The 14,814-nt window shown below is 41.0% G+C and overlaps 1 protein-coding gene across 4 annotated transcripts in view; it reads left to right on the top strand.

Annotated features, from left to right (window-relative positions):
* SYNE3 (spectrin repeat containing nuclear envelope family member 3) overlaps positions 1–14,814 on the top strand; it is a 237,184-nt gene that overhangs the window by 125,494 nt on the left and 96,876 nt on the right. For all 4 annotated transcript variants that reach the window (XM_069104246.1, XM_069104245.1, XM_069104244.1 and 1 more), the window contains one exon: positions 8,625–8,786. In XM_069104246.1, coding sequence (XP_068960347.1) covers positions 8,625–8,786 — 162 coding nt within the window. The remainder of the gene's footprint in view (positions 1–8,624; positions 8,787–14,814) is intronic.

The following is a 14,814-nucleotide window of genomic DNA, read 5'->3' on the forward strand; positions in this document are numbered from 1 at the left end:
TATATATATATATATATATATATATATATATATATATGTATATGTGTAAAGACAATATCTAGGACTTTTCCTTTAGTGTAAAGAAGGTATTTTAAGATTCTTCCTAAAAATTCCAATAGTAAATGTAAACAAGCTCCTCATTAAACCTTATGGGATCATATAGGGTTTTGATCATTGGATGAAGGCAAATGGTGGAACAGAAGAACTCCTAGAGGTTGACTGACTTAAGGGATCAGCCACAAGAATCAGCTCTGAGAAGGGTTTCCTCCTTACCTTTTCCCTTGTGGCTCTTGGAGAACGCAGCAAAGTTGGAAAGGCAATTTCTTTCTCCTTTATTATCCTCCCCTTTCTCCGAGCACCGCCCCCCCTCCCATACCACAGCTGTAATGTGGTCTGCTAGCAGAAGCCCATGAAAACAGCATCCAGTGGTCAGAGTTCCACTGTAGAGTCAAAGTTGAATTGGATCAGGAAGAGGAGCTGAGAGTCCAGTCCCTGGAGCTGGGGTCTTGCTTAGGAAATAGATCCCAGAGTCCTGTGTCTCCCTGATCCCAGGGGGGATGGGCTTTAGCTCAATCATTAAACCAATCAGTCAAAATTTATTAAGCACTTACTATATACCAGGCATTGTGCTAAGCACTGGAGATACAAAAAGAGGCAAAAGACAGTCCCTGCCTCCAAGAAACTTGCAATCTAATGGGGGAGACAACAGGCAGCATGTTCTTTCCAGAAGGGCAGGGCTATATCTAATACCTAGCTCAGAGCTGGGGATGGTGGAGATCATGGACAAGCATCAGAGCTATGTGTCCCCCTGCGCCCCGCCCCCCCAGGAGTGGCCAAAGGTAATTAGTATACCAGCGAACGCTCAGCACCTTGTGAGGAGCAGGATGAGAAAGTCGGAAAGAAGAATGAGGTGTCTGGTAGCTTTGGAGGCAGATGTTGCCTTGGCCACATGTATCATCCATCTATAGCTATACCTCTCCATCGTGGCTATCTAGATTTCTAAATGATTGTGTATATATGTATGAGAGGGCCACCCTAAGTCTTGGGTGAGATGTTTGTTACTTTTTTTTCTTAACTATACCTTTTTCAGTAAGTGCTTTTGCATTAAAGTCAATGTTGTTCTCCAAATAACAATTAAAAACCAAACATGCTTGTGAAGGCTTTTTGTTGTTGTTAGTGGTTTCAGTTGTGTCCAATTCTTTATGATCCCATTTGGGGGTATTCTTGGCAAAGATGCTGGAGTGGTTTGCCATTTCGTTCTCTAGTTCATTTTATAGATGAGGAACTGAGGCAAACAGGGTTAAGTGACTTGTTCAGGGTCACACAGCTAGTATGTGTCTGAGGCCAAATTTGAGCTCGCTAATATGAATCTTCATAATTCTAAGACCAGTGTTCTATCTGCTGAACCACCTAGCTGCTCCTGTAAGGGCTTAAAAACTATAATTTTAGGAGGGTTTACCTTCAAAGTACCTTGAATCTTGGGGGTAGTAGTTCCCCGTAGGGTCCTACTTATGAGTTTGTGCTACTGAGGTAACCCAACAGGGTACTGTCAGTGGATATCAGAATTAAAAGGGATATCAGTGTGGCAGCTAGGTGGCACAGTGAGTAGAGCACCGGCCCTGGAGTCAGGAGGACCTGAGTTCAAACCCAGTCTCAGACACTTAACATTTACTAGCTATGTGACCTTGGGCAAGCCACTTAACCCCATTTGCCTTCCCTTCCAAAAAGCCAAAAAAACAAACAAACAAAAAAGAAGGGATGTCAATCACCTAGGGCTATGAGGTGGTACAGTGGATAGAGTGCCAGGCCTGGAGTCAGGAAGACTCATCTTTGTGAGTTCAAATTTGGCCTTGGACACTTACTATGTGACCTTAGATAATTCACTTAACCCTGTTTGCCTCACTTTCCTCATCTGTAAAATGAGCTGGAGAAGGAAATGGCAAACCACTCCAATATCTTTGCTAAGAAAGTCCAAAATGGCCGTCATGAAGAGTCAGATACAATTGAAAAACGATTGAGCTGAAATTGGTGGTCATCTAGTCTAGTCTTATCCAAAAGACAGTTTCCCTTACCACAAAGCAACAAGTCATCATCCATCCTTCTCGTGAACATCACAACAATGGTGTACTCAGTTCTTCCTTGACCAACCCATTTTCTTTATATCAAACTAGAACCTGTAATTTCCAATCACTGCTTTTTGTCCTGCTGTCTGGGGCCAAGTAGATCAAGTCTAATCCGTCTTCCATTTAACAGACATTTGAGCATTTGAAATAGCTATTGCGTTCTTCCTCAGTCTTCTCTAGGCCAAATATCCCTAGTTCTTTAAATTGATCCTGTGGAATGTTCTCCAGTCCTCTGACCTTTCTGATCATACCCCAACATGTTCTTCCTACTATGTGATATTAGTCCTTTAACTAGCATTTTGCATTACAAAATATTCTAATATTTTTGGAGTTTAGTATTCTTTTTTTTCGGAGGGGGAAAGGCCGGGCAATTTGAGTTAAGTGACTTGGCTCAAGGTAACACAGCTAGTGTGTCAAGTGTCTGAGGTCACATTTGAACTCAGGTCCTCCTGATTCCAGGGCCAGTGCTCTATTCACTTCACTACCTAGCTGCCCCTGGAGTTTAGTATTGAAGAGTACTATAGAAATCATCTTATCCTGCCCTTTGATTTTCCTCAGAAAAGGAGGCCCTGAAACATGGGGTCACTAGCCTAAGCTCACATAGACAGTACATGACAAATCGAGGATACTAGTTCGAACTTTCTAGCTGCAAATTCAGGGCTCTTTGTACCTCAGCACACTTCCCGGCCCTATAGAAGACTGAATCTGATCTGTCACTCCATAATAAAATTAAAATTCCAGTTTGATATGTGAAATGGCAACTGATTGAAAAAACGATTCTCTTTCTGGGAAAAATGTTAGAAATATCTGGTGAAAAGCTGATTTGAACATTCCTATGTAAAAGCAGGCTTCTTGGGGAGAAACCTGATCTATTTGAGGCAGCAAAGTAGAGAATGGAGAATCTTGAGCTTAGGTTGATGAGCTGGGTAAGAGCCCTGGTTCTAATACTTATTAACTTCAAGTTACTCTAAGTTTCAGTTTCTTTATCATGAAATAGAGATGATACCTGCCCTGCCTATTTCCAAAGACTGTTGAGATGATGAAATTAGATAATGCATGTGAAACACTTTTTTTTAAACTATAAAACACTATAACACAAATTAGACTGTTAGGCATTTTTATAATCTGAATATCTTACCCAATTCATTATGAGCTAGCTTTCTTCTGCTTGGATGAACAATGTCTTCTAAACCCAAGATCTTTGGCCCAAAGTCAAATCTCCTCATTTAACATTTTACATGGGTATAAATCTGTCATGTCTCTCTTAATTGGTCAAATTTAGACATTTTTGACAACCCCAGACTGTTTAATTGCTTCATTTCATGAAAAGGTTAAACTCTCTCCTGATCTGTCACACCTGTCATTCTCTGGCATTTGCCAGTGTTTGGCAGCAGCTTGAATTACGCCTTAGCCATTGTGTATGCCTGTCATAAATCTTATCTTGAATTCTGGCCCCGTTCAGCTGATTCCCTTTTGTACCTCCTACCACATGTAACGTAAGGCTTTATTTATTCTCTGCTGTTCCTGAGTGCAGCCTTTGGACGTGGGCTCATCTGGGGCAATCACTTGTAATGAGGTGCTTTCGGTTGAGTGTGTACATTTTGCTGCAACATTAATCATCATCAGCGTCAGATCAGCTGGAGCTCCAATGTTTATACCTCATTATTCCTGATCTGCTTTATTTAATAAATGAAAATGTCTAGCTAATGGGAGGAAGTTGTGTAAATATTTCATTGAGCATGAATAATATGAGAGGAGAATGAGCCAGCAAACACCATGTGCTGTATAGTCACTGCCCTTAAGGGGCATTCATGGAACCAGTGAGTCCTGAAGCTGTGGAATCTTAGAATCTTGAGATTTTCAAATCTTCACAATTCATAGGATCGCAGAAGGGAAAAGGCACATCAGCGGTCCTCCAGTCTGACCCTCTACTCCTGTCAGTGCAAGTGTATGAAAACCCTCTGAGATGGTGTAGCCCACTCCATTGTTGGATAGCTCTTATATACAGTGATAAAAGTGAAGGCTCACACCCTACCTTCTAGGAGGCTGAGGTATGATAGGAGCAGCAATAAAAGCATGGACATGAATACCTATGATAGGAAGCCAAAAGTGCAATGAAGGCAAAGGAAAGTTTAAGACAGAATATTGGAAGAAATTTTAGAAGTCAAAGTCACTTTCAGCTGGAGGAAGGTGAAAATGAGTACAGGGTCAAAAAAAAGAAAAAGATTTGTGGAGGTTGTAATACTTTGGAAGAAAGTTCTTCCTTAGGTTGAACTAGGGGTGGGGAACCTGTGACCTCAAGGTCACATGTGGCCCTCTAGGTACTCAAGTTGGCCCTTTGACTAAATCCAGACTTCACAGAACAAATCCTCTTAATAAAAGGATTTGTTCTGTAAAACTTGGACTCAGTCAAAAGGCCACACCCAATGACCTAGAAGGCCACATATGGCCTCAAGGCCTCAGGTTCCCTACCCCAGTTAAAAATCTTCCTTCCTGTAACTTCCTCCCAGCACTCTAGGTTCTGCCCTCTGGATCCAAGCAGAACCAGCTTTAATCCCTCTTCCACAAGACAGACTTTCAGATACTTGAAGATGGCGATCATGTAAATCTGCTATTATTCAGGTGCCATAACTCACTTAATTACCAATAAAATTTTCAAACTCACAGCACCACTTTGCACTCCATATTGCCTGATAAAAACAACATGTCTCATCAATATAGGGACAAGGCAAAGACTATTGGATTTGTAATCAAAAGATGTAAGTTTGATTCTCAGCTCTGTGTGTGTGTGTGTGTCTCTCTCTGTCTCTCTGTCTGTCTGTCTCTCTGTATCTGTCTCTCTGTCTCTTACCTGGAACAAGTTGCTTAAACCTCTCCAGGCCTCAGTTTTCTCATCAAAAAGTGGGGGATCATAAAAGTTGCTTTATCTACCTTAAAGGGCTATAATAAAGATTAACTGAGATAAAGGTATGTAATGTATAAAATATAGGGTGTCCCCAAAGCCATAGGGCTTAAAAAAGCTTAAAACTGCATTAGGGCTTTTGGGATACCCGGTATATAAATATGAATATGAACTTCTAGTTCTAGAATCATGGAATTTCAGAGCTTGAAGGAGCCTTAGAGATAGTTCAGGCCAGCCAGCTTGTTTGTTCTGTTTTTCAGTCAAGGATGCCCTAGATTTGAAGTCAGAAGGACTTGGGGCCAGAGAGGTTTAGGTGAATTATCCACAGTCACACAGAGGCCCTAAAGCAATCAGGGCCAGGACTAGAATCCAGGTCATTAGATTCCTCAGCCAGGCCTCTTTTCACTAGCTCACAGTATTACCCTCTTATGCCACTTTTACCTAATCATTGAAATCTTTCATGATACGCACCTTTTTTTTTTTTTTTTGCCTTTAGATCAGAAGAAATGAAGAGCTAATGGGCAATCAGTATCTTGTCTAACCCTTAATCCTCTTTATGGGGCAGTCTCTAGGGATAGTATTAACTTACATGGGCTTTACAGTTTATAAAACTCTTTTGCTTCTGTTATCTCACATGAACCTCACAATAACTCCATGCAGGAATCGCCAGGGAGACCGGAAGGGGAAGTGACTAGAATAGAATTCTGGCAGTGGGGACGGGGAGACAGGCTCCAACTCTGCCTCTAACATTCATTAGCTGTATGACCTGGGGCCAGTAGTTTAACTCTTAGTTCCCTTATTTCTAAAATGAGGATAATAATATGGTATCTATAGGATCTATCTCATGGGCTCCTGGTGAAGCTAAAATGTGATTGTATATCTAAAATGTTTGCAAACTTTAAAACATCATAAGAAAATTGGTGATTATATAGTTATATCTATAATATATTATTGCTAATTATTATTATTATGTAGGACAAGGATTATCATCCTTCATTTTACTGATGAAAAAAATGGAGTACAGAGAATTAAAGTGATTTATCTAAGGTCATACAACTATAGTTAGTAATAATCATAGTTAACATTTAGTGCTTTACAAAGTTATAAACATTATTTCATTTTATGCTCACAATAACTTTGGGAGATAGGTGCCATTAATAACCATCCCCATTTTAGAGATGAGGAAACTGAGATGGAACAAGTGTAAGTGACTTGACCAGGGTCATACAGGGAGGAAGTATCTAAGGTTGAATTTGAACTTGAGTCTTCCTGACCAAAGGGCAGCTAGGTGCCATTATTGATGGAGCACAGGGCCTGGATTCAGGAAGACTCATTGTTCTGAGTTCAAATCCTGTCTCAGACACTTACTAACTGTGTGACCCTGGGCAAGTCACTTAACCCTCTTTGCCCCAGTTTCCTCATCTGTAAAATGAGCTAGAGAAGAAAATGACAAGCCACTCCAGTATCTTTGCCAAGAAAACCCCACAAGGAGATGGACAGAACTGAAAAAGACTAAACAACATTAACAACTTCTTGATTCCAGACTCCTGATAATATACCATTTAGCTGCCTCACTAGGATAGTACTTTGCTGCAGAACTGGGATTAGAACTCATATATCTTCTGACTTCTATGCTGGTGCTTTTTGTACCACATCGAACCATCTCTCTTTTCACCATACTTGGTTGTTTTAAAAATATTCTTTTTTCGCCTAGCCATTTCCCCAGGTTTCAACCTTATTAGCCAAGTTAGCTTATTCCTTTTATGCTTGAAATATGTTAGGATAACTACCATAGAGATCTTTGCTTTAAATGAAATATGCAGCATAGGAATGATAGAATGATACTATGATAGGATCAAGGAAAATAAATTCAAAATTGCTTTAATTTATGTGCAGATTATACTCACCTGCAGTAGGTGTAGCAAGTAGTAGGTAATTCTTCCTCTTCTACTCCAACCTGCTTACATCTCAGCCACTGTTAGAGAGTCCAAGAGAGAAAAGGGGAAAGAGGGTGGGAGATCTCCCCAATTTTTATATTAACCTCCCCTTCTCTGTCCACTTCTCTAGACTAGATGCTGATTTCCATCTACTCCCCAACCTTCATGGGAAAGAATCCAGAAGCCCCAATCTACTCCGACCCTTAGGCATACTTTTCCCTTACTAACTGGGGGCCTGCCTAGTCCCTCTATCCCCCCCTTCCCCTCACCTGATGGTGTGACCACTCAAACCATTTGGTTGGACAGAGAGTTGCCAACCACATCTTCTGCGAGATGGAGGATCCATGGGTCTTGCCTTTTGTTCTCCTTTATGTATTGTCTCCCTCACTCAGAATGTTAGCTCCTTGAGAGCAGAGACAATTCCACTTTTCTACTTGCTTCCCAAATGCTTAACACAGTGCTTGGTACATAAGTCTTAAATGCTTTTTCATTCATTCATTGGTCATAACATTTTTCTCTTTGATAGAAGAGATAAGGGTTAAACAGAACAATCATAATGTTTTAGTAGTACTTTTAGGTTACAATAATAATAATTAGCGTTTATATAGCTTCAACATCTACAAAGTGCTATCCATATGTTTGGTCCTTTGATCCTGACAACAACACTGTGAGGTAGGTAATATTATTATCCCCATTTTACAAATGAGGAAACTGAGACACAGAGATTAAATTACTCAACTAGGGTCAGATAGAATGTATTTGAGGCTAGATTGAAATCCAGGTCTTCCAGACTTCAAGTTCTGTGTGTTACCCACTGAGCCAACTCATCTCCTTGTGGAAGGTAGTACAAGTATCTCTGTCTTATAGATGAAGAAATGTAGCCCCAAATTAATGCAATGATATGTCCTGGGACTAGGGATGTGCTGGAGCCAACACATAACAGCTTTCTATCGATTATTAAAATTTTAGTATGAGCACTTATACCTTCGTAATTGGGACTACAATCAAGGCTTGATTCATTGTTTTGATTGTCTAAACTAGGAGCAGGGAACCTGTGATCTCAAGGCCACATGTGGCCCCCTAGGTCCTCAAGTTCGGCCCTGAGACTGACGGCTCTTGAGGACTTAGAGGGCCACATGTGGCCACAGGTTCCCCACCCCAGCTAGACTTAAGAAAGTTATGGGGAAATATTACTAACGCAGATTAAACTTAAAAAGTGTGCCATGCAGTACATCCCTGCTTGGTGGTGAGCAGCAGAGCCAAAACTGTATCCCGGTGACTTTAAGCCCAGTGATCTCCCTGTTGTGTCCCAGCTGCCTTTCCCAAAATGTCAGAACCTTATGGGTAAAAGGCCTATCACATGGAAACATTGCTAAAGCTTGGCTTCCAGGGATCTTGATGGTTGGTGACTTGGTAGAAAGGACACAGAAGAACAAGGGTCTAATCCAAGTACTTCCACTAACTTGCTACATAACTATAAGCTATGTCCCTTTTCTGAGTATGTCTTCCCATCTATAAAATGGAGATAATCTCAGCTTCCTTACAGACTTGCTGTGAAGATCCCTAAGGATCCAGTCAGAAAACAGATATCAAAGCCCTTGAAAGATTATAAAATGCCTTGGAAATGTTTGATAACGTTTATTATTGTTGTTCTTTTAACAGGAAAGAGTTAGCCTACTTGAGAAGATAACTAAGGAGCATGAACAGTACAAGGCTAATGTGGACCAATTTCACCTGTGGCTAAATGGGGTGATGGAAAAAGTGAACACCTCTCTAGGAAAAAGATGCAAGATGTCTGCCAAGCACCAGCTCAAAACTTTACAGGTAATTTCCCCTAGTGCTTATCTTCGGACTGAAGTTTTTGCTAAGGGATATTCACATTGTTCCTGCCCAAACTGTTCTGACTCAAGGAAGAATAGGGAGTGCTCTGTGGTAGGAAGAAGAGAATTGCCATCCTCTGTTCTGACAAGCATTTATTAATCACTTACTGTGTGCCAGACATTGTTCTAAATGCTGAGAACACAAAGGGGATTTCATCAGATGTGCAAAATAAATATACAGTTGTTTATGGAGGGAGAGTACTAGTAATTGGGGTGATCAGGAAAGACATCATTTAGAATTGAGCTGAGTCTTGCAGGAAATTACAGGCTTTATGAGGTGGAGGAGAAGAGGGAGTACATTCCAGAAATCCAAGGCATTGTGTTGGATATTGAGGGGTATCACCTTAAGGTTCATCAGCCTCCTCCTATATATAAAGAGGTTCTGGAAAAATAAACAAGCAAATGAAAAACAAGGCAAAACTAGTCATTCCTCTCAAGAAGCTCAAAGTCTAATGTGTCCTTCTAAGGAGGAATGTGACCTAGAGGCCTAGAGACATATCAGAGATTGATGGGAAGTGAACCATCAGCTACACAACTGCAACTATTCAAGTCACTTGCCATTGCTTAGGATTTGGGCCTCCTTCAAGGTTAGCAAAGTGGGTCAGTGCAGAGAGTTCTGGACTTGGAGTCAGGAGACTTGGGCATGAATCCTGGGTCTGACATTTATTAGCAATGTGATCTGAGGCAAGTCACTGAGCCTTAAAGAATCTCAGAGGTGTTCTAAATGAACTTTTATGTGATCTATAATTCCTTCTACAATTTACACACAAGTTGTCACCCAGCCTTTATTTGAAAACTTTCAGTGATGGGAGGAAACCTACTAACCACCTCCTGAAGTAACACATTCCATTTTTGGAAAACTGTACAAAGTTTTTGCTTTATGTCATGATTTTTCATTCATTGATTCAATCATTCATTCACTCAAGTCTAAATCTGTCTTTTCATGACTTCTTTCAATGGATTCTAGCTCTGCCTTTTAAGGATCCATAGAACAATTCCAATCCATGCTAAGCATGAGAGCCTTACAAACACTTGAGGACAACTATTGCATGCTCTGGCCCCAGATTTTCTTTTCTGCAGGAAAAACATTTCTAGTTCCTTTTCTTGGTTCTTTGATAATATGATCTATAGTCCTTTCATCACCCCCCTTCATCCTTCTGTGGATGCTTCTCAGCTTATCAATGTCCTTCCTAAGATGTGGAATGCAGAACTAGACACATACCACAGATGTGGTCTGACCAGATTCAAATATAGTGATTCTATTCACTTTGCTCCTTCTGAACACATCTATTTAATGCAGCCTAGGATAGCATTACCTACTTCATTTTATACTATTGACTTAACTTGAGTTTGTAGTTCACTAAAACACACAGAATTTGTTCATATGAACCCTTGGTCCAGTAGTGTTTCCCCTGTTCTTTATTTGTGAAGTTGATTTTTTGAACCTAAATGCATTGTATTTCACCTTCAATAAAGCAGTTGACAAGTATTCATTAGGTGCCTACTATGTGTCTGGCATTGGAGGTCCAAAGATAAAAATGAAACGGGCTTGTTGCCTTCAAGCAGCTTACATTGTTTTTTTTCCTTTTAAATTTATTTATTTTTAATTTACAACATTAAGTTCCTCAAGTTTTTGAGTTCCAAATTTCTTCCCCTGCCCCCTCAAGACACCATATAATAAGATATAGGTTCTACATATACCTTCACATTAAACATATTTTCACAATAGTCAACTTGTAAAGAAGAATTATAACCAATGGAATGAACAACGAGAAAGAAGAAATTAAACAAAAAAGAGAGAGAGAGCAAACAGTTTGCTTCAGTCTGCATTTAGACTGCATAATTCTTTCTTTGGATGTGGATAGCCTTTTTCATAATGAGTCTTTTGGACTTGTCTTAGAACCTTGCATTGCTGAGAAGAGTTAAGTCTATCAAAGTTAGTCATCACAGATACAATGTGGCTGTAACTATGTACAATGTTCTCCTGGTTCTGCTGCCCTCACTCAGCATCAGTTCATATAAGTCTTTCCAGGTTATTATGAAGTCTGTCTGCTCCTCATTTCTCATAGCTCAATAGTATCCAATTACATTCATATACCACAATTTGTTCAGCCATTCCTCAATTGATGGGCATCCCCTCAATTTCTAATTCTTTGTCACCACAAAAAGAGCTGCTAGAAATATTTTTGTACATGTGAGTCCTTTTCCCATTTGTTTGATATACAGCCCTAGAAGTGGTATTGCTGGATCAAAGGGTATGAACATTTTTATAGCCCTTTGGGTATAGGTCCAAATAAGCAACTTACATTCTACCAGGGCATCTAGCATGTACCTATATAAATACATACAAAATAAATATATGTTAAGTTGTGAAGGGCACGAGCAATTGGGAGTGATCAGGAAAGGCATCATTTAGAGGGTGAGGCTTGAGCTGAGTCTTGAAGAAAATAATAGATTTTATAAAGTAAAGGAGAGGAAGGAATATATTATTGTAATATATTGGGCATTGAGGGGTATATAAAGAGCTAAAGATTACAGTCTAATTAGGGAGGTAAGACGGATGCCCTTAGGTAATTGACCTATAAGATGTTCTTCACTCTGACCCTGATCTGTAAAGCCCTTTGGAGAAGGCAGGCAGTAACCTGGGTGATGAAAGATGGATGGGTTTATAGATTTTGGCATTACAGCTCCAGATTAAATACATGCTTCACATAGGGAAGTGGAAAACTTGGTAAAATTACTTGAGTTTAAACCAGTATAAATATTTATAGGCTGGGCCAAAAGGCAGATAGGTTTTGCTTATTTGTTGACATAGGTTATTCAATGCCTATTTTTGAGTGATTGTGAACATTTGAAAACTTGACTGTTTTGACTTTGAAAGCCCTTCATAACCTGGCTCATTTCAACCCACCTCACCTCCACATATCCTGCAATCCAGTGACAATGGCCTCTCCACTGCTCCTCCAACAAGATACTCCATCTTCCAACTCTGAGCATTTTCACTGACTCTCCCCCATACCTTGAATTCTCTCCCTCTCCATCTATGCCTCTTGGCTTCTTGCTTCCTTCAAGTCTCAGCTAACGGTCCACTTTGTATAAACCATTTCAGATTCCCCTTGATGCTAGTGTTTTTTTCTTTGATATTATCTCCTGGGCAAGTCACTTAACCTCTGCCTGCCTCAGTTTCCTCAACTGTAAAATGAGGATAATAATAGCACCCACCTCCTAGAGCTATTGTGAGGATCAACTGATATATTTGTGAAAGCCTTTGGCATAGTGCCCGGGACATACTAGGTGCCATATAAACGCTTATTTCCTTCCCACTTCCCTTGTCCTGTAGCTCTCATTTGCACATAGTTATTTGCATGTTGGTTTTTTCCATTAGACTGTGAATTCCTTGAGATCAGGAACTATCTTATCTTTCTTTGTGTTTAGTAAGGTATCGAGCAGGTGCTTAATAAATAGGTATGATTGGACTTGACCATTCATGGCCGGTAGTTTGCTGTAATAGAAAGAGCAATGTGCTGGAGGTTAGAGTCACTGCCAGGCTCTGGCACTGGTTCTGCCACTAACAAGTTCTGTGATCTTATGCCCCTCATCTGTCAAATGAAATAATTAAGTAGAGTTCCTGGCGTGTAGTAGGTGCTTTATAAAGGTTTGCTGATTGATGAGGCTAGATGATCTCTGAAGTCCCTTCTAACCCTAATAGCCTTTTCTTCATCCCTATCCTTGACCTTTCTTTAGCATTTGACACTGTTGCTCACCCCTTTACTCCTGGATATTCTCTCTTCTCTTGACAATGCTTTCTCCTGGTCCTCCTTCTACTTGTATGGTTTTATACAGTATATGAAATTGTCTCCTGCATCAGCATTGAAGTTCCTTAGGAGTAGAAATTGTTTTATTCTTTGCATTTGCATCCCTACTGCCTACCACAATGTTTGGCACATAAGTAGGTGCTTAACCAAAGTTTATGATTAATTGGTTAGACTGAGTAATATCTTCATGGCATAGTAGGTGGAGGGCCAGACTTAGAGTCAGGAAGACCCAGATTCAAGTCCTACTATTGATATATACAGACTTGGTGACCATAGGTAAGTCACTTAATCTCTATTGATTGCCAAGCAGCAACTTGTCTGACCCTTTTCTTCCCAGACAGCTTTGCTATATCATCATCCTTGTCCCACCTCCTCAACCTCCAAGGTTCTGTCCTGGTCCCTCTTCTCTTCCCTCTTCGTGTCCTCTCTCAATATATCATCATGTTACATGGGCTCAATGATCATCTCTATGAAGCCGGTTCCCTAGTCTAATCTACCTGGATTTCCACATGGCATCTCAGATGTAACTTGATTAAAAATGGAATTCATTTTGCCTCTTAAATCTATCTCTCCCCCAAACTTTCCTAATTTTTTTTGTTGCATGAATAGATCTATTTTATTTCTGATTTTTTTTCTTTGGATGAGTGGGGGGTGGGGGTGACTAAGGTCACTGCTCTGGCCTTTCCACTGGGACAGGAATCCACATTTCATCAGGGCTATGCCCCAGGCTGGTGAGGATCCCCGCTCCCTGTTTTGCTCTCACTGCAGCTTCTCTGGGAAAGTTCTTTTCCTTCTCCTCATAGAGCCAGGCCACTCAGGGTTGGATACTGGAGTCATGGCCTTCAGTCCCTTTCCTTCTAGGACCTTGTAGAGTACAGAGCCAGGCCCCACAACGGGTACAATGCCCAAATGGGCAGATGCTCTTCCTAGGTACAGTCCAACAGTCAGGGCAGCGGATCCCATACTTTTTGTACCTGATGCCACATGTATTACACAGCAGGGTCCTATCCTCTGCATCTCGCCATAGTGGGGTTCTCTGGGTTTGGCAGGTGGCACAGTATTGACTCCTTGGGGTATCCTGATGGTTTGATGTGGATGCCCCCATGGGGATAAGGCCCCCCACCTCCAGGAACCACAGGCTGAACTGCTTTCTGGCTCTTGGGGGGCTCAGTCTGTGACACTGAAGTCTGATGAGGGCCAACAAGTCCACAGCATCCCAGACTACAGCACCCCCAGGGGCTGTCAGGAGGGCCAAGGCCCTGGGGGGCAGTGGTGGCTCCAGCCAGGGCTCAGCTCCAGAGGCTTCTGGGACAGGAGCCTGCCAGAGCCACTCTGCTGTCTCCTGGAGGAAGTGCAGGCCCCAAACTTTCCTAATTCTAATGTAGGCGCCATCATCCTTCTGCACTCACCCAGATTCACAATCTTTGAATTAGCCTTAATTCTTCCCTTTCTTTCATTGTCCTTGTAAAATCAGCCATTAAATCATTCTGATTCTGTCTTCTCAATGTCTCTCACGTTTGCTGCCTTTCCCTTCACTCACATAGCCAGCACCCTGGTTCAGCCACACATCACCTCTCGCCTGGACTATGGTGAGAGATTCTTCATTGCACTCCTAGCTTCCAGGTGCTTGCCTCTTCAATACCTTTTCCACATTACTGCCAAAATAATCTTCCTAATGCACGTCTGACTATGTCATCCTCCCAATGAAAAGTCTCGAGTATTCCTCTATCGATCGCCTCTAGGCTAAAACACAAAGTCCTCATCTTGGCAGTTAGAGGCCTTAATAATCTGGCTTCTGTCTGCATTTCTAGGATTGCTGCATATCACTCCCCTTCCTGCACTTTACATTCCAGCCAAATTGGCGTATTTGATCTTCCTAAGACTTGAATACCTCATTTCCTACCTCTCTGCCTTAGTATAGTCACATTCTTGTGCTTGGAATGTGTTTCCTAGAATTCTCAACCTCCTTCAAGGCCCAGCTCTTGTGCCACTACTTACAGAAAGGTTTTCCTGTTATTTCTGGCTCTTAGTGTGCTCTCTTTCCTCAAATTATCATGTATATACTTATAATAATAATGACAGAATTTAGATAGATAGGTAGATAGATAGATAGATAGATAGATAGATAGATAGATAGATAGATAGATAGATAGATAG

Source organism: Petaurus breviceps, unplaced genomic scaffold (genome assembly GCF_028583685.1).
Source record: "Petaurus breviceps papuanus isolate PSGF00001 unplaced genomic scaffold, PetGlider_PUasm1.0 685, whole genome shotgun sequence".
NCBI lineage: Eukaryota > Metazoa > Chordata > Mammalia > Diprotodontia > Petauridae > Petaurus > Petaurus breviceps.